The sequence below is a fragment of the Sceloporus occidentalis genome, unplaced genomic scaffold (genome assembly GCF_023333645.1).
Source record: "Sceloporus occidentalis isolate IW3139 unplaced genomic scaffold, rSceOcc1.0.p SCAF_5, whole genome shotgun sequence".
NCBI classification, from domain to species: Eukaryota; Metazoa; Chordata; class Lepidosauria; order Squamata; family Phrynosomatidae; genus Sceloporus; species Sceloporus occidentalis.
Genome location: NW_028316985.1, coordinates 174,180,733 through 174,195,927, shown reverse-complemented (window position 1 = coordinate 174,195,927; position 15,195 = coordinate 174,180,733). Strand labels below are relative to the sequence as shown.

Below are 15,195 nucleotides of genomic sequence, written 5' to 3'. Positions count from 1 at the left end.
TGGGGACCTTGCACGAGTCATACTCTCTCAGCCTTAGAGAAAGGCAATACCTCTGAACAAATCTTGGCTATTAAATCTCATGATAGGTTTGTCTAAATAGGATATGACTTGAAGGGACACAGCAACAATGACAAAATAATCAAACAAACAAATTACAAAATAATAAAATAGAAAATGTGTAAATAAAACTTTAAATAATATTGCATTCATTATTGTTACAAGAGAATATAAACAAATAACAATTTAATAGGTATAAATAAATAAATAAAAATTGGATCAGAAGAATAGACAAAGAAATCCAGATGTAGAATTAATCTGCACCAAGACATGACAAAAAATGGCTTTTTAATCATGTCAGGATGCTAACAAAGAACAGGGCAATGAGTAGGTAACTCCATGATATAGCAAATAATCTACAAAAACAAAGCACACATTTCCAATAGTATTGGAAAGGAAGGAAAAATTATGTTGGTGATCTCAGCTGGTAAGCAGGTTCACTGGGAAGGAAGCTGTCCTTTTAATGCCTTGTTTCCAGGTCATTTTGGACTTCAAAACATAACCAGCCCTTCCACTTAGCCTTTGAAACAAACCAGACGTTCATGCACTATGAACAGAATCATAGAATTATAGGGTTGGAAAGGACCACAAAAGCCATCTAATCCACCCCCTGCCATGCTTAGTTTCTGTCTTACTTTCCTCTACATATCTACATTTGTAGATAAGCAGAGTAGGTTCATTTGGTGACCTTCCCATTTTTCTCTGTAGAGGGAGAGACAGAGATATAAATAGGTACCCTACATCACAGGTTCTCAGAGCTGCATACATATATTTGAATTTTGAAATTTCAGTTTTTTTCTGTTGAATTTATGAATAAAATGATGACTTTTGGAACATTCTTTTTTTTAAAATGTAGTAAATGAAATTCTGTCCCATGGCAAACTGCAGTCCCATATATCTGTAGGAACCTAAACTGAGAAATGCTGCTTTAGGCCACGTACATATCAAATATTCTCATTCAGCTTCTCATAATTTCATATGGAAGACTCTATACATCCATCAGTAAGGTTCTGCTGTAATTTAGTGCTACTAATAAATCTAGTGTAATATTAACCATAAAATATGGAAGTACGAGTATATACTGTACCTTGTTTTACCTGTAAGGAACACACACCTGACAAAAGGCAATCTTCACATCCAGGGTAGGTTCACCGCAGTAGTATAAGAAATGGCGGCTCATAAATACCTGAAATTCAAGGAAAAGCAGTATGAGTGTCTGCCATTTTTGTCCTGGAATTATGATTATATTAGTGCCTGTACATAAATTGTATATCTTCAAAATGGTTGCTGCCAAAATAGCAAGGGAGACACAATGCCAGAAAATTCTCAGTATAGGAAATTCAGGTTTTAGAGGCCAATATTGGGGATTCTTCCAGCCTAAATGTCTTCTGCTAAAGTAGTAATGATACAAATCACATGCATCACCCTAATTATGGAACAACCTGCAGTAGTCTTACAGCTAAGGCTTTCACATTACCCTCATGGGAAACACTGATCATAACTCAACATTATATCATACATTATCATCATGTAAATCCCACATGATCATAACAAAAGGCATACACCCCAAAATACCTCCAAACAGACACCCAAAACCAAACAAATAACAGAGAGCAAGAATATTGGGAGCAGGACTGGAAATGCAAAATACTGTAGTATAAAAATAGGACTTGGGATGATACATTAAATCCAACAGATACCTTACTGTAATGAAATGGGATGGAAAGAATAATCAAAAAATATTTGGAAAATGTTGTTCCTGCATGACAAAACAACCCTGACAAGAAGAATCTGGACGAAAAATATTCAGAGTTTAGGTGCAGAAAAGATTACTGCTGCCCTGCATAGAAAATTATGTTTTCTGTCACACACACATTTTGCACAGAATAAGCCCTGAACTACAAATAGTCTTTCTTGCAGCAGAAGGAAAATTGCCAAATTATTCATTGTGTCCCATGATAACAAAGTTCAGAATTACACCCCTCTACTTCTTGATGGGGCTTATTGAGGCTTGATAAAGTACTTACTAGAAACTTCTCAAGGAGTTTCCAGTACTGCTTAAGAGGGTTTGTCCCATGAGAGGAAATCTTTGTCACTCTGATGTTATCTAGCTGATTCAGTCATGGTGCCATAGATCTCTCAATCTTTTTATAGCATCTGGAAGAGCTGTCTAGCTGCTGAAACTGATGGCAAGATTTTCTATTGATTTCTCCTAGCTCATAACCATCACCGGGACAAATTCTTTGGGATGGAAGAATCTATTGCATCTGTTCCCCTACGGAATAAAGCTGCTTTAGCCAACATTGAACCTTTCAGATTTTTGGACTACATCTCCAATAAATCCTGAAGAATGGCCTTGAGACATGCTGCAGAATGCTGGCAGAGAGTGATTCTGAATTTTAGTTTCATCTTTTTTTTTTTTTGGGGGGGGGGGGGATTCCAGAAAGGCAGCCAGAGTAAGTTGAATCACATGGGACTCCTTGTTGTTTTAAGTAAAATGGTCATGTTTTATTTATGCAAAATTTAACATGTAAGGGGATATGAGAGCCAGTGTGGTGTAGCGGTTTGAGTGTGGGATTATGATTCTGGATCGCAGGGTTCAAATCCCAGCTCTACCATAGAAACCCACTGCGTGACACACTCTCAACCTCATCAGAGGAGGGAAGGCCAAACCCTCTCAAAAGAAACTTGTGCCAAAAAAAAAAAACCACGATGATAGGTTTGCCTTAGAATTGCCATAAATTGGAAATGACTTTAAAGGCATTAGTTTACACATTGTAAATTGCTTAGAGAGTGATTAAGTGCACTAATAAGCAGTATAGAAATATATTTGCTATTGCTATTGCTAAAGCACACAACAACAACACAAGGAGATAAAATAAAACAATAGAATCATACAAAAGTTCTAATCCTATATCCATAGCATTATTAGAGATTAATAGATAAAAGAAATATGGTTAAGTATCTGATAGAATTACTTCTGGTAGAATTTTCTTCCAAATACAAACTAAGTCCAAAAAAACCCCCAAAATGATCATGAACACCTGCATTCTAAAGTTCCCTTCCTGGGAAATAAATTCCATATTTCAGTGCTACAGCATCTAGTGAAGACAGGTGGCTCCCATATAAATAGGGTGGTAAAGTGCCTCTGCATTTAATTCTGAACTTTAAAGTCAAAGGTGCAGAGTTTACTTTGGGAACAGTACTTTGGGCAGGACCTTTAAAATTCAGACTACACCTATAGATTCACCATTCCCTGACACGTAATTCAGTAGTTGCAGCTCAGAGCACCTGCTTGCATGCAGAATATCCCACATTCATACTCTTGAATATGTATGAGGTGGTAGGAAAGATCTGTTCCATCTGAGATCTTTTTCTAAACATGTACTGCTAGTCAAACACAATAACAAGCTATCTGGACAAATAACCTGACCTATAAAGCAATTAACTTGGTCCCTACAATGGAAGCCAGCATGGCATGCACAGTCATTTATTCCAACTTTGCCCCACCACTTACCTGAGTAGGTAAATAAATCAGAATGGGAGTGTTTTCTGTTACATCCAATCCTCTATACTGGTGTGTCCAAACAAGTCAATATAATAAACCAGCTTTAAACTAGAGTTTGTTGTTGGCTTGTCATTCTAGCTTGTTTGAGCACACTTAACCACGAAGTTCAGATACTGTGCAAAGTTATCAACTTCTTAGGCTGCATCTGCACTGCAGAAATAACTGTCATGGCTCAGTGCTATGGAATTATGGGAACTGTAGTTTTGTGAGACATTTAGTCTTCTCCATCAGAGAGCTTTGGTGCCCCAACAAACTATAATTCCCAGAATTCCATAGCACCGAGCCAAGGCAGTTAAAATGGTGTCAAACTGCATTATTTCTTCAGTGCGGCTGCAGTCATAGCTTGCTTAACCACTCATTTGATGCAAAAATCAAAGCATGAACTAATAGGTTGCATGTGCAAACGTGTGCAAGCATGTAGCACATTCAGACTATGGCTTATTATTTTTATTGGTTATTCATTACTTATATATTTCATTCATATGCTACCTTTCTCCTACAGTGGGACCAAGATCACTCCTAGACAAAGTCAATTAAAGTAAAACCTTCATGAGTCTTTTTCATCAGATTAAGTCTACAAAAGCTTATGCCACCAAGCTCCCTTTCCATATCAGTCCCAAATGTGCTACCAGATACCTCTGCATACAGATCCTGACTAACACAGCTAAATCTTTGAGTTGTGATCTGTGTTGATGATGGAGAGATTACTGAAACAAATGAAACAATGGAATTTCAAAGTATGTAAATAAGAAATTAGCATGTGAAGTTGCTTTTTGACCAAGTCTACTCACTGGTCCATCCAGCTTAGTACTGGTCATTTGACTACTGGGTAAAATGCTCCTTGTCTATGATGCTTTAACTTGAGATGCCAAGGAATGAACATGGGACTTGCATGTGTTCTGTGACTGGTCTGGGAGTCTCTTCTGGCTTTTGGAATTCCATTAGGTATTGCCCACATAATTTCATGCACAGTAGGATGACTGCAAGAACTAGAAACTTGATTGGTTTTAGGGGAAAAGAGGGGAGAAAGATGCATTAAGATGTATATAAAGGCACATCAAGCAAGGACTCTTGACTTGGCATTACATGGAAAGGCAGTCAGGGTCTTACTAGATTACTAGATTTCAATGTCCATTTTAAAGACTGCTTTGCTTATTTCTTAAAAGTTGTAACTGCAGAAGCAAGTGCTATCCAGCCATCACTCCAGCATGGAGGTTTTCTTTGTGGTCTTGTATTTCAAAATAAACCAGTGCAAGATTTTGCACAACACTATCATTTCCTCACTCTGTATGAATGGCAATACTGTTGCCTGACCACCATGGCATAGGTGGAGGGAGGAGACTCCCACTGTGATCTCATCCTAAAATGCACATGTGTTCAATTTTTAATGAATGGATTATAACCTTGTTCCAAAAAGCAAACAAATGACCTTTTCAGCCTTAGCTCAGATTGCTGTCTCATTGCTCAGTGACTCACTATAGAAGCCTCCTACTCTTGAGATGGTTTGATTATTTTTTGCATCTTATCTTTTTTTTATAAAAAAAAAAAGCTTTTAATATTAATCAGAACCTCTATGGTTTCTGGAAACCTATCAGATAATTATGTCCTTTCACTACAGGGCCACTGAGATCTAAGACCTATTAAGCAGACCTAGGATGGTGTTACTGAAGCATCATCATAATATCAAAAGGCTGTGATTCACACAACATCTTTCAAAATCATTGAGTCTGAGGCAGAATGAAACAGGGTAAATGGGAAATGAGAAATGCCTTCTTCAGGGAATTTCTTGAGGGATACATTCTGCACATTGTACACTGTGAGCATTGGGTGACCATTAATAATCATGTATGGTTCTTACTTTTCCTCAATACGATGAATGAGTGATTAGCTACTCCAAAGAGAATGATAAACTAGCCTGCTTTATCCCCAGCCAGAACACATGCTAATATTGCCTTGTCCATGCAGTTATTAAATATTCCCATTTTATATACAGACACCAAACCTATCCTCTGAATGTTGGTCTTTATGTAGCTAAAATGATGCAGAATGGGTAACAGGGAGATGCCAATTTAGTTGTGATCCATGAGACTCAATCAAAATTTTAAGGGAATTCTCCATGGTCAAGCATCTTGTTCCTCCAAAACAGGTTGAACATTTGGATGGCTTCTATAAAGGTCAAACTAAAACCCAGTGGGTTTATTACCCCACCAGCCTAGGAGCCGTAAGCCGTTTGATCCCACACCAAGAGAAAGGCAAGATAATAAGATAGGTAGGTAGGTAGGCAGGCAGATGGAAACTAGACAAGATCCTGAAATGTAAAGATATATCATTGAATACTAGTGTCAGAATTACCCATGTCATCCTATTTCCAATTTCTGTGTATGTGTTCTGCCATACCCTCAGGACTCAGATACAGTCAGTGAGACAGAGGGGCTTGATGAAGTAGCGGCCAAAGTTTGGGACAGAGGGCCCGGCCACTGAGATAGAGGGCTCTACCACTGAAACAGAAAGCCAAGAAACTGTCAACTGCATGACAGCTTCAGAACAGCAAGACACAGAGCTCATAGTACTACTGTAGCAGATCATTGGAGACAGAAAGGCCAAACATAGGTCAGATGCCCATTAATCAGAGACCAACCATAAGCCTAGAACCAATAATAAATTCTGGCACCATTCTCAAGCAACTGGTTGCTCACAACCAACCTTTCCTAGTGGCTAAAGAACCAGACCTTTATAGCATGGTTGTGAAAGCTGGACAGTGAGGAAAGCCAATAGGAAGAAAATCAACTCATAAGAAATGTGGTGCTGGAGAAGAGCTCTGTGGATACCTTGGAGTGCTAAAAAGACAAATAAATGGGTTCTAGAACAAACCAAGCCTGAATTATCCCTAGAAGCTAGGATAGCTAAACTCAGGCGGTTGTACTTTGGACATATCATGAGAAGACATGACTCACTAGAAAAGAAAATGATTTTGGTGGGTTTTTCAGGCTATGTGACCATGTTCTAGAAGAGTTTCTTCCTGACATTTCACCAGCATCTGTGGCTGGCATCTTCAGAGAATGCTTGCCTGGAAAATGTGGGTGTATATATACTGTGTGAGCCTGGGAATGCAGGAGTGATTTGCATGTGTATTGTTCTGTGCTGATGAAAATGATGGTTTGGAGGTTTTTAAACAGACATTTGTTGGGGTGCTTTGACTGTGTAGTCCTGTATGGCAGGGGGTTGGACTGGATGGCCCTTGTGGTAGAAGGTAGTAGGAAAAGAGGAAAACCACATTGCAGATAGACTCAACCAAGGAAACAATGGCTCTGAGTCTGTGACTCATATATGGTAAAAAATATCTTCCCTTTGGGTGGTTGTTTGTCTTCACTCCTTTGGGTTTTTCTGGGTTTGGCAGCCCTTCTGATGTTTGAGCTAGAATAACCATTAGCTTGTAGAGCGTTTGCCCACGATACAAATAAAAATAAATAAATAAATTGGCATGTGTTATTCACATACTATACCAGAAAGATTACAATGTTTCTAATTTCTTAGAATTAAACAACAAATGCAAGCTTGAGATGAAGAGGAAGACAAAAACATTTCATTATCCTCATCATCGTCCCACCCTTTCAATGTGGGAGTCCAGCTGCCTTGGCTTCCTTCTGGGAGAAAGGTGGCATACAAATGAAATAAATAAATACAAAAATAAAAATAAGGCAGCTTACAACCGTAAAAAGAAATATAGCTATAAACTCACAACATACAAAAATTCCAAGATCATTAAACTATGAAAAAAAATTAAAATCAGTTGAAGCATAAACCATTAAAACAAAAATCTAGCAAAAATACAAGGTCTGTTTCCCCTGAAAAAAAATCAGTGCTCAAAGGCTTGCCAGTGCAGAAAGATAGTAAGGATGTAACCTATTTGGGAAGAGCCAGAGAACAGACATGGAAAAGGCCATCTCTTTTGATCCGACCACGTGTCCTTTTTAGGTTGGTAGAACAGGCAGAAGACCCTCAGCAGAAGATCTCAAAACAAGGGCAGATTCATATGGGAGGATTCAATCCTTCCAATAATAATAAGAGTAAAATCTTTGTACTTTACACTGTGGAATGTTACCGGATGACTTATGTGTAATTATATTGTTTTGCTGGAAAAAGCTTTTGTATACACATGGGATTTTGTTGTTTTTTTTTGTTTGTTTGTTTGTTTGAAACCTGAAAATGGTCTCGTGATTAATACATACCACCAGCTATAACATTTGTAGGGTTTATTTGTATACTTTTAACCTCAGCACCAACCTGATTAGTTCAGTAAATTTTTTTATTAACAAAGGATTATGTCAATGATTATATTTGGCTTTTCCTACCTTGTTTAACAGCATTAAAAATTAGTTCACATTTCTCAAATGACTCTAAAGTGGCTCTTTAAATTATTTTTGGAATAAGTGGGCAAAGTGAAAGAGAGCATCAGGTTATAATTTAAGATGGTAAAACACCATTTTATATACCAGCAGAAAAGGATTATCTTCCTCCAAGAAATCTTGTGCTAAAAAGAGAGAGAAATTATGACGGTAAATTAAGGCTATTTAAAAATACATGCTATTCTTCTACATCTTAAATTGATCTACTAAATCAATATGGTTAAATTCAAGGGAAGGGGTGGCAAAGAGGAAAACTGACATTATTAGACAGCTGCAAAAGACAGAAAAGGGGAATGTGGATGCAACTTTGCTCTGCAGCAGGAGATGGAACGTCAAACATCTTATCTTAAACCTCAAGAAAATTAAATAGAAAAGGCTTATCTTCCTCCAAATTCTATAGAGTTGCCCAAGGTATTTCATGCAAAGCTAAATATGGAATTTAGGAATGGGAGTGCTGCTCTGGTGAAATCAAAGGAGGTTTAAGGGAAGCCAAAAAAATTGGAGAAGTCTATTGCAATTATTCTGGATGGTTCCAAATATTTCTTATCCCTAGCCAGACTCATTCATTCATTTATCTAAAGGCTCTCTCTCTCTCTTTCTCTCTCTCTCTCTCATACACACATAGGGGATGGGAGAGATTTTCATCCTGTTTTTTTTTTTTAATGAGAAAAGTTTTCTAGAACAGATTACAAATATCACTAATGCCTGGACTAAGATTTACAATCTAAAAGAGAGTCGAAAATGAAAAGGAATTTCCTAAGGTGAAGATTAAAGATAATATAGATGTCTCTCTATAAGTGAAATTCATGGGGAACTGGAATTATGTATTTTTTAAAAGAATTAAACATTTATACACATATAAAACATAAACACATAAGACATAAACAAGCATATTAAACACAATTAGCATATATTCCATCCATAGCATAATATATTAATGTATACCATGTTTTTATTTATATACCAATATCAATAATTCCTCCTGTTTACATCTTTATAAGTTACTGATCCCTTTCTCTCATACCATAAATATACTTTCTCATTTCCTTTCCTTGCTGTAACCTCACCTAGATTTTTCTGTACCTTCTCATACCTTCACTCATTCCAATCATTCTTCCTTCCTTCTTACTCTTCTCATTCTTCTCATATCTACAACTGCAGCTATCCAACTATCTGTCCCTATTCACACTACTACTACCCTTCCTTCCCATCCAGTCCAATTCCTTCCCATCCAATCCAAGAAAGGAATTATAGTTCTAAATATTTTAAAAAGCCAGCTAAATCATCATCACCTCAGACATATCATCATCATCATGACCACCACCACCAATATCATGAGTTGACACTATTTAACTTAAAGCACACTGGAAAGAATAAATCTGGCAAAATGTACACTGATTGATTGTTTGATTGATTGATTGATTGATTGATTGATTAATTAATTAATTCTACCCACAATTGATTTGCCAGGTTTATTACATCAGTCCCTTTTGAACAGCCATGAAGAAGTTTCCTTTGGGAAATAAGCTGGCATCAGTCAGAGCAAAAACCACTGAACAAAGTGATATATATTTCTAAGTAAACGTTCATATTATGGGACTTTGCAGCAAGTGTACTCAAGACTGTAGTATCAGTGACTGTTGACATTACTATTTTTTTAAAAAAATCTACACATCCACACATCACAAACACATGCACACAGGCAGTTAATATGAACAAGGCTGTCTTATCATAGTATATTGATGCTTAGTTATTAATTGAGATCTAGAGACATAAAAATATTCAAAATTATACCTTCCCAAGTTGAAAAAACAGGCTTCCCAACCTTTGGAAAACTCTGTTGGGAAGAACAATATACTAGCATGAATTCTGTATTTGGCATCCAGAAGTGTTGTGCAGCAATTATTCTGCTCCGAATAATGTGGGAGAGTTTGCAACAAACCTCCCACCTCAGTTTTCTGAACAGAAAATTGATTTCCTGCACAGAATTTTTCCCCCTGTGCATAGAAAATAGCTTTTCACACACAAAGCACATCATTTTCTTTGCAGAATACTTGCAGTGCGACATTTCAAGATGTTCTTGTATGGGAGAAATCTGTATAGGTATATTCATTTTCTCCCACTGCTAGGAGAAAACTATTTTAATTATTTGTCCTCGCATGCAAGGATGAAACAGTTGAAGAATTACATATTTTATCTTCTTTTTGATAAAAGATTTCATTTTAAGCTAGACAAAGGTTCAGATACCTTCCAGTAAAATATGGCTATCATCCACCAGTATTTAACCCCTGCAGCACAGTTTCAACGAAGCAGAAGGCGGAGCCATCTTTTATTTTGTAACTCTATCACAATCTAAACACAACGGAAGGTGATGACATGGTATTAGAGGGAAACGTTTATCACTTCCAAGAAGGCTTCTTGTGGCACCAAGTGTAAACCTTGAGAAGCACAAGTTTCTTATAAAGCACATAGGAGTCTCTTTCTTTTGCTCATAGTAAAAGGGCCTCATGATTAAAAAAAATAGAACACTGCAGCTAGGGCTTTCATAATTTCATATACATTCCTGCTGAGAAAATGTATGACATCCTGAGGGAAAAAATCAATTAAAAATTCCTGTTCCCCAGATAAATGTCAGTGGCAAAGCTGCTTAGAGATATGTAATGAGCCACAGCAAGAATCTGTGTTTAATATAGTTGCAAACAATCTGACTCTTTCAAACGAACATAGCTTTAGTTTTGTTGGCCTTCAATCTATCCATGGTGATAGAAAATAGGTGCAAATGGAACTCAAACTATGCAACTATGAGTATGAAAAATCATTGCTATAGGCATGCAGTATTATACACACGTACCTCTGTGAACTTTATTTAACAGTCATCCAAATTAAACTTACCCTCTAGTATTTCATTAATATATAATTTCTTTTATTTTCTTGTAATTTTCTTGCTAAATGACCTTCAGTAACAGATGGGAGAGCAAAATAACATTTTCAAATGGTACTAAAGTCAACCCTGTCAAAGAATGATGCTAAAAGCAGAACTTGAAAAGTTATTGGCCATTAGGTGGAGAATTCTGGGGCTTGTGGTCTATGCATCTACCCTATTTTATTTCATTGGTCTTCAACTGGAAGGCTGAAATCCAGCATATGATGCAGGATTGCAATGTAATATTCTAGACCACAGGGTGGCAAAGTGCAGCTCATGGCCCATATGTGGCCCCTAAGACCTCATTTGCAGCCCCTGAAGCCTCCACTAATTCTCCCAAACTTCCTCCTCTTTTTTAAAAAAAAAGTCAGCGTGATTTTCAGGCATTTCTGCCTCCCAAAATTGTGCCATGCCTCAGAATATGAAAAAACAAACAAACCAGCAACCCAGCCCCATATAGAAAGCACCTAGAATGCCACCGCACCTCCTAATACCTCTATTTTTGTTAGTGTCCTTCTCAATATGGTGACAGCAAATGATATGACATAACTTCTGTTTGCCATTTTGGGAAGGACTCAGATGAAGATAAATGTGTTTGGTAGAACTATCCAGGGGGTGAGCCTGCGGGGGTGTTGGGGGGGGGACTGACCTCAGCTGCAATGCAGTTGCTCACCTCTGTTCTAGAGGTACAGTGGGCATGTCTCACTTAAAGCTGAGACATGCCCACCAATGTATCTATTCTGGTTCCCTGTGGGATGCAAGTCCTACCCCTGCTGAAGTTAATTTTTCCTTTTCATATACTCACTTAGACTTCTGAAATTGTGTCATTCTATTAGGCCAAAGAAGGACATATCAGAAGACCACTGAAAGCTCTCATACTACATAGTTTGCTGTGACTGAGATTATTGACTTCCTTCAGTTCACAGAACAGCTATCATACTTTTTGAAAATGTATTGTAGAAAATTGTGTTACTATCCATGAATGCAATTCTTATCAAACTGTGTGTGTGTGTGTGTGTGTGTGTGTGTGTGTGTGTGTATTCACACACACTAAACCACTTTGTAAATTAGATAACTGAAACTCTAGTCGTATTTCCATCCTCCTGCAGAAAATCTACAACTGGATTATCATAAGAGAGAGCCTCAGCAAAAGACCTCCTAAGAGACAAAGCCTATCCATCTGCCTAAATAACTGACTCTATTATCAGCTACTGGTTACTGGTTTTCTGCAAGCAAAATCTACCCTCCAGGTAGCTAGAGAACCCTGGAGGAATGAAGACCAAGTTTTTTATTTTCTGCCTTGTTCTATGTGTACGTCCTTCAGATATTTAAATATTGTTACCATGCCTTAGCCACCATGGCACTACTTTTCCACAATAATGGGACTGCATGCCCCTGTGATGCAAGTGGCTATGCAGACAGTAGCAATGCTGATAGTTGGGTTTCCCCATGTCAGGCTTTTTGCTGAGGAGCCAATCTAGCTACATTACCGCAATACACTCTTATAGTGCTGCAATTCAACTTTTACTGTTCTGGCTGCCTCCTGTTGCATTCTGAAGTTTGTAGTTCAGTGAAGCCTAAGAGCCTAAGAGCTCTCTGGCTGAGAATTCTAAATGCTCTTCTTTAAACTGCAAACCTCAGAATACAACAGGAGGCAGCCAGAGCAGTTAAAGTGGAATAGCAGCTCTATAAGAGTGTAGTGTGGTAATCTAGTAAATGTGCCAAACAGCTATTGGACAGCAGCAGTAGTGGAGGTGGGGTGCCACTGGCAGAGGATCATGCAGAGACAATGCCAGCAAAACCATAGTTAATACTTAGGAAATATATTCACAATAGCTGTGTTGGCCACATACCAAAGTACAATAACATCCTAAATCCACTAAACAGTGCTTTTGCATTAGGAAAATTTTAGGTGCTGTTTTGGTAAAACATGCCAAATGTAGTCCTAATTCTTTTTTTAAAAAAATATTTTACCTTTGTTGGAGGTAGAAACCTCCAAGCTAACACTTGTTAGTACTGAACAGGAGGACTCCTTTGAAATGTCTTTCACTATGAAAATCCTGTGATGACACAGTCCAAAATGAAACAGAAGATAGTGTCCAAAGGTGACCCTTTAGGTCAGAAGACATTCAACCATCTACTGGAGTACAACAGAGGACAACTATATGTAGTGCTGTGGCTAATGATGCAACTGGAACTAAGCCAAAAGGATGTTCAGCGACTGATGTGTTAAGAAGAGAAAAGAAGGTCTGAAGCTGCACAACACATATTGTAAGAACATGGAATGTGAAAAGTTTGAATCAGTGAAGTTTGACATTTTAAATTAAGAAATGGAACATATAAACAGTGCAATGTTTCCAGTGAGCAAATGAAAATGAACAGGAATGGGACATGCTGAGTCAGTGTTTTGCTTAGGTCTATTTTCCATCTTTTAATCCATGTGAGTTGTCTGCAAAGGTGAGTTCCAAAACAGGGCAGGGTCATTCTTTCAGCCCATGCAGACAGCTCCTAAATCTCTAAATTTAATCAGGATCATTTTGCAATGAGCCATATTTGAGGAAGTTTTAATGGGGGTCCATTTTATTTTTCCCCCTTAAAGCTGACAGTTCTTTCTACCTCCTTTTGGCCTTGAACTGCCATTTAATTTGAAGGCAAGACTGAAAACTTTCTTAAGGCATAAAAATCTCATCATTTCTTCAAGGGATACTGTAACATGTTGTGCATATCCAATAAAAGAAAAACTTTAGAGTAATTATTTACAGGGTTATTACAGGTAGCTTGGGAATTAAAGGGGATTTCCAGTACATTGGTAACATAATGCAGTAGAAAAAATAGATTGAGGGGTGGAAAACAGGGCCATTAAGATCAATGGTTGTTTTGCAACACTGACTGCAATCGCATGGAGACTGCACCCTAAGTATGCTTTAATGAAGGACTGCAAGAGGACCCTTTTGCAATAAATAGGAGGATAATTGCTTTTTCCAAGGTCAAGTGCTAATTTGGGTACCAATATTATCATCCACAACATGCCAAAGGATGTCCTAAACAAAGGTTTCAGAAAATCCAGTAGGCTTTTCCTGCTCCAGAACAGGAAAGGTGGACACAAAAAGTATCACTGCCTGGAGATGTTACTGTTGCTTCAGAAAGTGATACCCAAGAGTCATGTGCTCTTTATTCAGCTAAGGGTCTTGAAAGTCTAGTCTAGAGGTTTAAAAAAAATTGTCTTGGCCAGGAAAACCAAAGACTGTAGAAGACTTCTTAAGTATCACCAACATGAAAATCCCCTTTTTGTCTTCAGTTCTGATAGAATCTTGGTATGGATCTATTTTTATTCTGTGAATAGGATATGGATTAGATTAGATTTTTATCCCATATCCAGAGAGGTCAAGGCAAGGCAAATTTCATCTGCACAATAGTCTTTTGAGATAGATTGATCTAAGTCAAAGCCTCTAGATGCAAAATTGATCACTGGTTCCACTGAAGTGTTTATATGCAAATAATAATAATAATAATAATCAAAAATGAGGGGGAGTCATCTCTAAAAATGGCCCTAAACTACCTGTAATTTTCTATGGGGTAAATTCTTGGGATGCAGAGTTAGGGGGTCATGACACAGTTTTAGACTCTTCTGCTCCTTTTTTAAAAACTTCTATAAGTAGCAATAGCAAGTACATTTGTATATCGCTTAGCAATGTACTTATTGTTAGCTACCATATTTTCCAGCATATAAGACAACTTTTTGACCCTCTAAAGTTGGGTCAAAAGTTGAGGTTCGTCTTATACACCAGGTTGAGCCGCAGGGCCTGGCGCACACGTGCTCAGCCACCATCTTCTCAGGCCTCCGGAGGTCTGGGAAGCCGGTTGCCCTGCGCCAGCTTCTAAGGGGCCTCCAGAGGCCCCTTGAAGCCGGCGAGCACATGCACGGCTGGTTGCCAGCTTCTCAGGAAGAGGGATAGCCTTATACGGTGAGTATATCCTAAACTCTATATTTTTATTTAAAATGTTGGGGGGTTGCCTTATACGCCCGGTCGTCTTTTACGCCGGAAAATACGGTAATTGCCCCCAACAAGCTGGGTACTCATTTTAGCAACGTATGGAAGGATGCCTGGATGAGGCGACCCAGAGTTTCTGGCTGGTATCGAACTCACAATTGTGGCTTGTGAATGAATGGCTACAGTACAGGCATTTAATCACTGCACCACCAGGGTTAAAGCTAAATTATAAAAGTGAATTTTAAAAGT

At 38.0% G+C, this 15,195-nt stretch overlaps 1 protein-coding gene across 5 annotated transcripts in view; it reads right to left on the bottom strand.

Annotated features, from left to right (window-relative positions):
• The window catches only part of MAPK10 (mitogen-activated protein kinase 10), a 268,834-nt gene that overhangs the window by 123,206 nt on the left and 130,433 nt on the right, over positions 1-15,195 (bottom strand). For 4 of the 5 annotated variants that reach the window (XM_089526166.1, XM_089526167.1, XM_089526170.1 and 1 more), the window contains one exon: positions 1,172-1,243. In XM_089526166.1, coding sequence (XP_089382292.1) covers positions 1,172-1,237 — 66 coding nt within the window. In that variant the 5' untranslated portion in view covers positions 1,238-1,243. Of the gene's footprint in view, positions 1-1,144; positions 1,244-15,195 lie in introns of all 5 variants that reach the window. The other variant, XM_089526169.1, reaches the window with a different exon arrangement.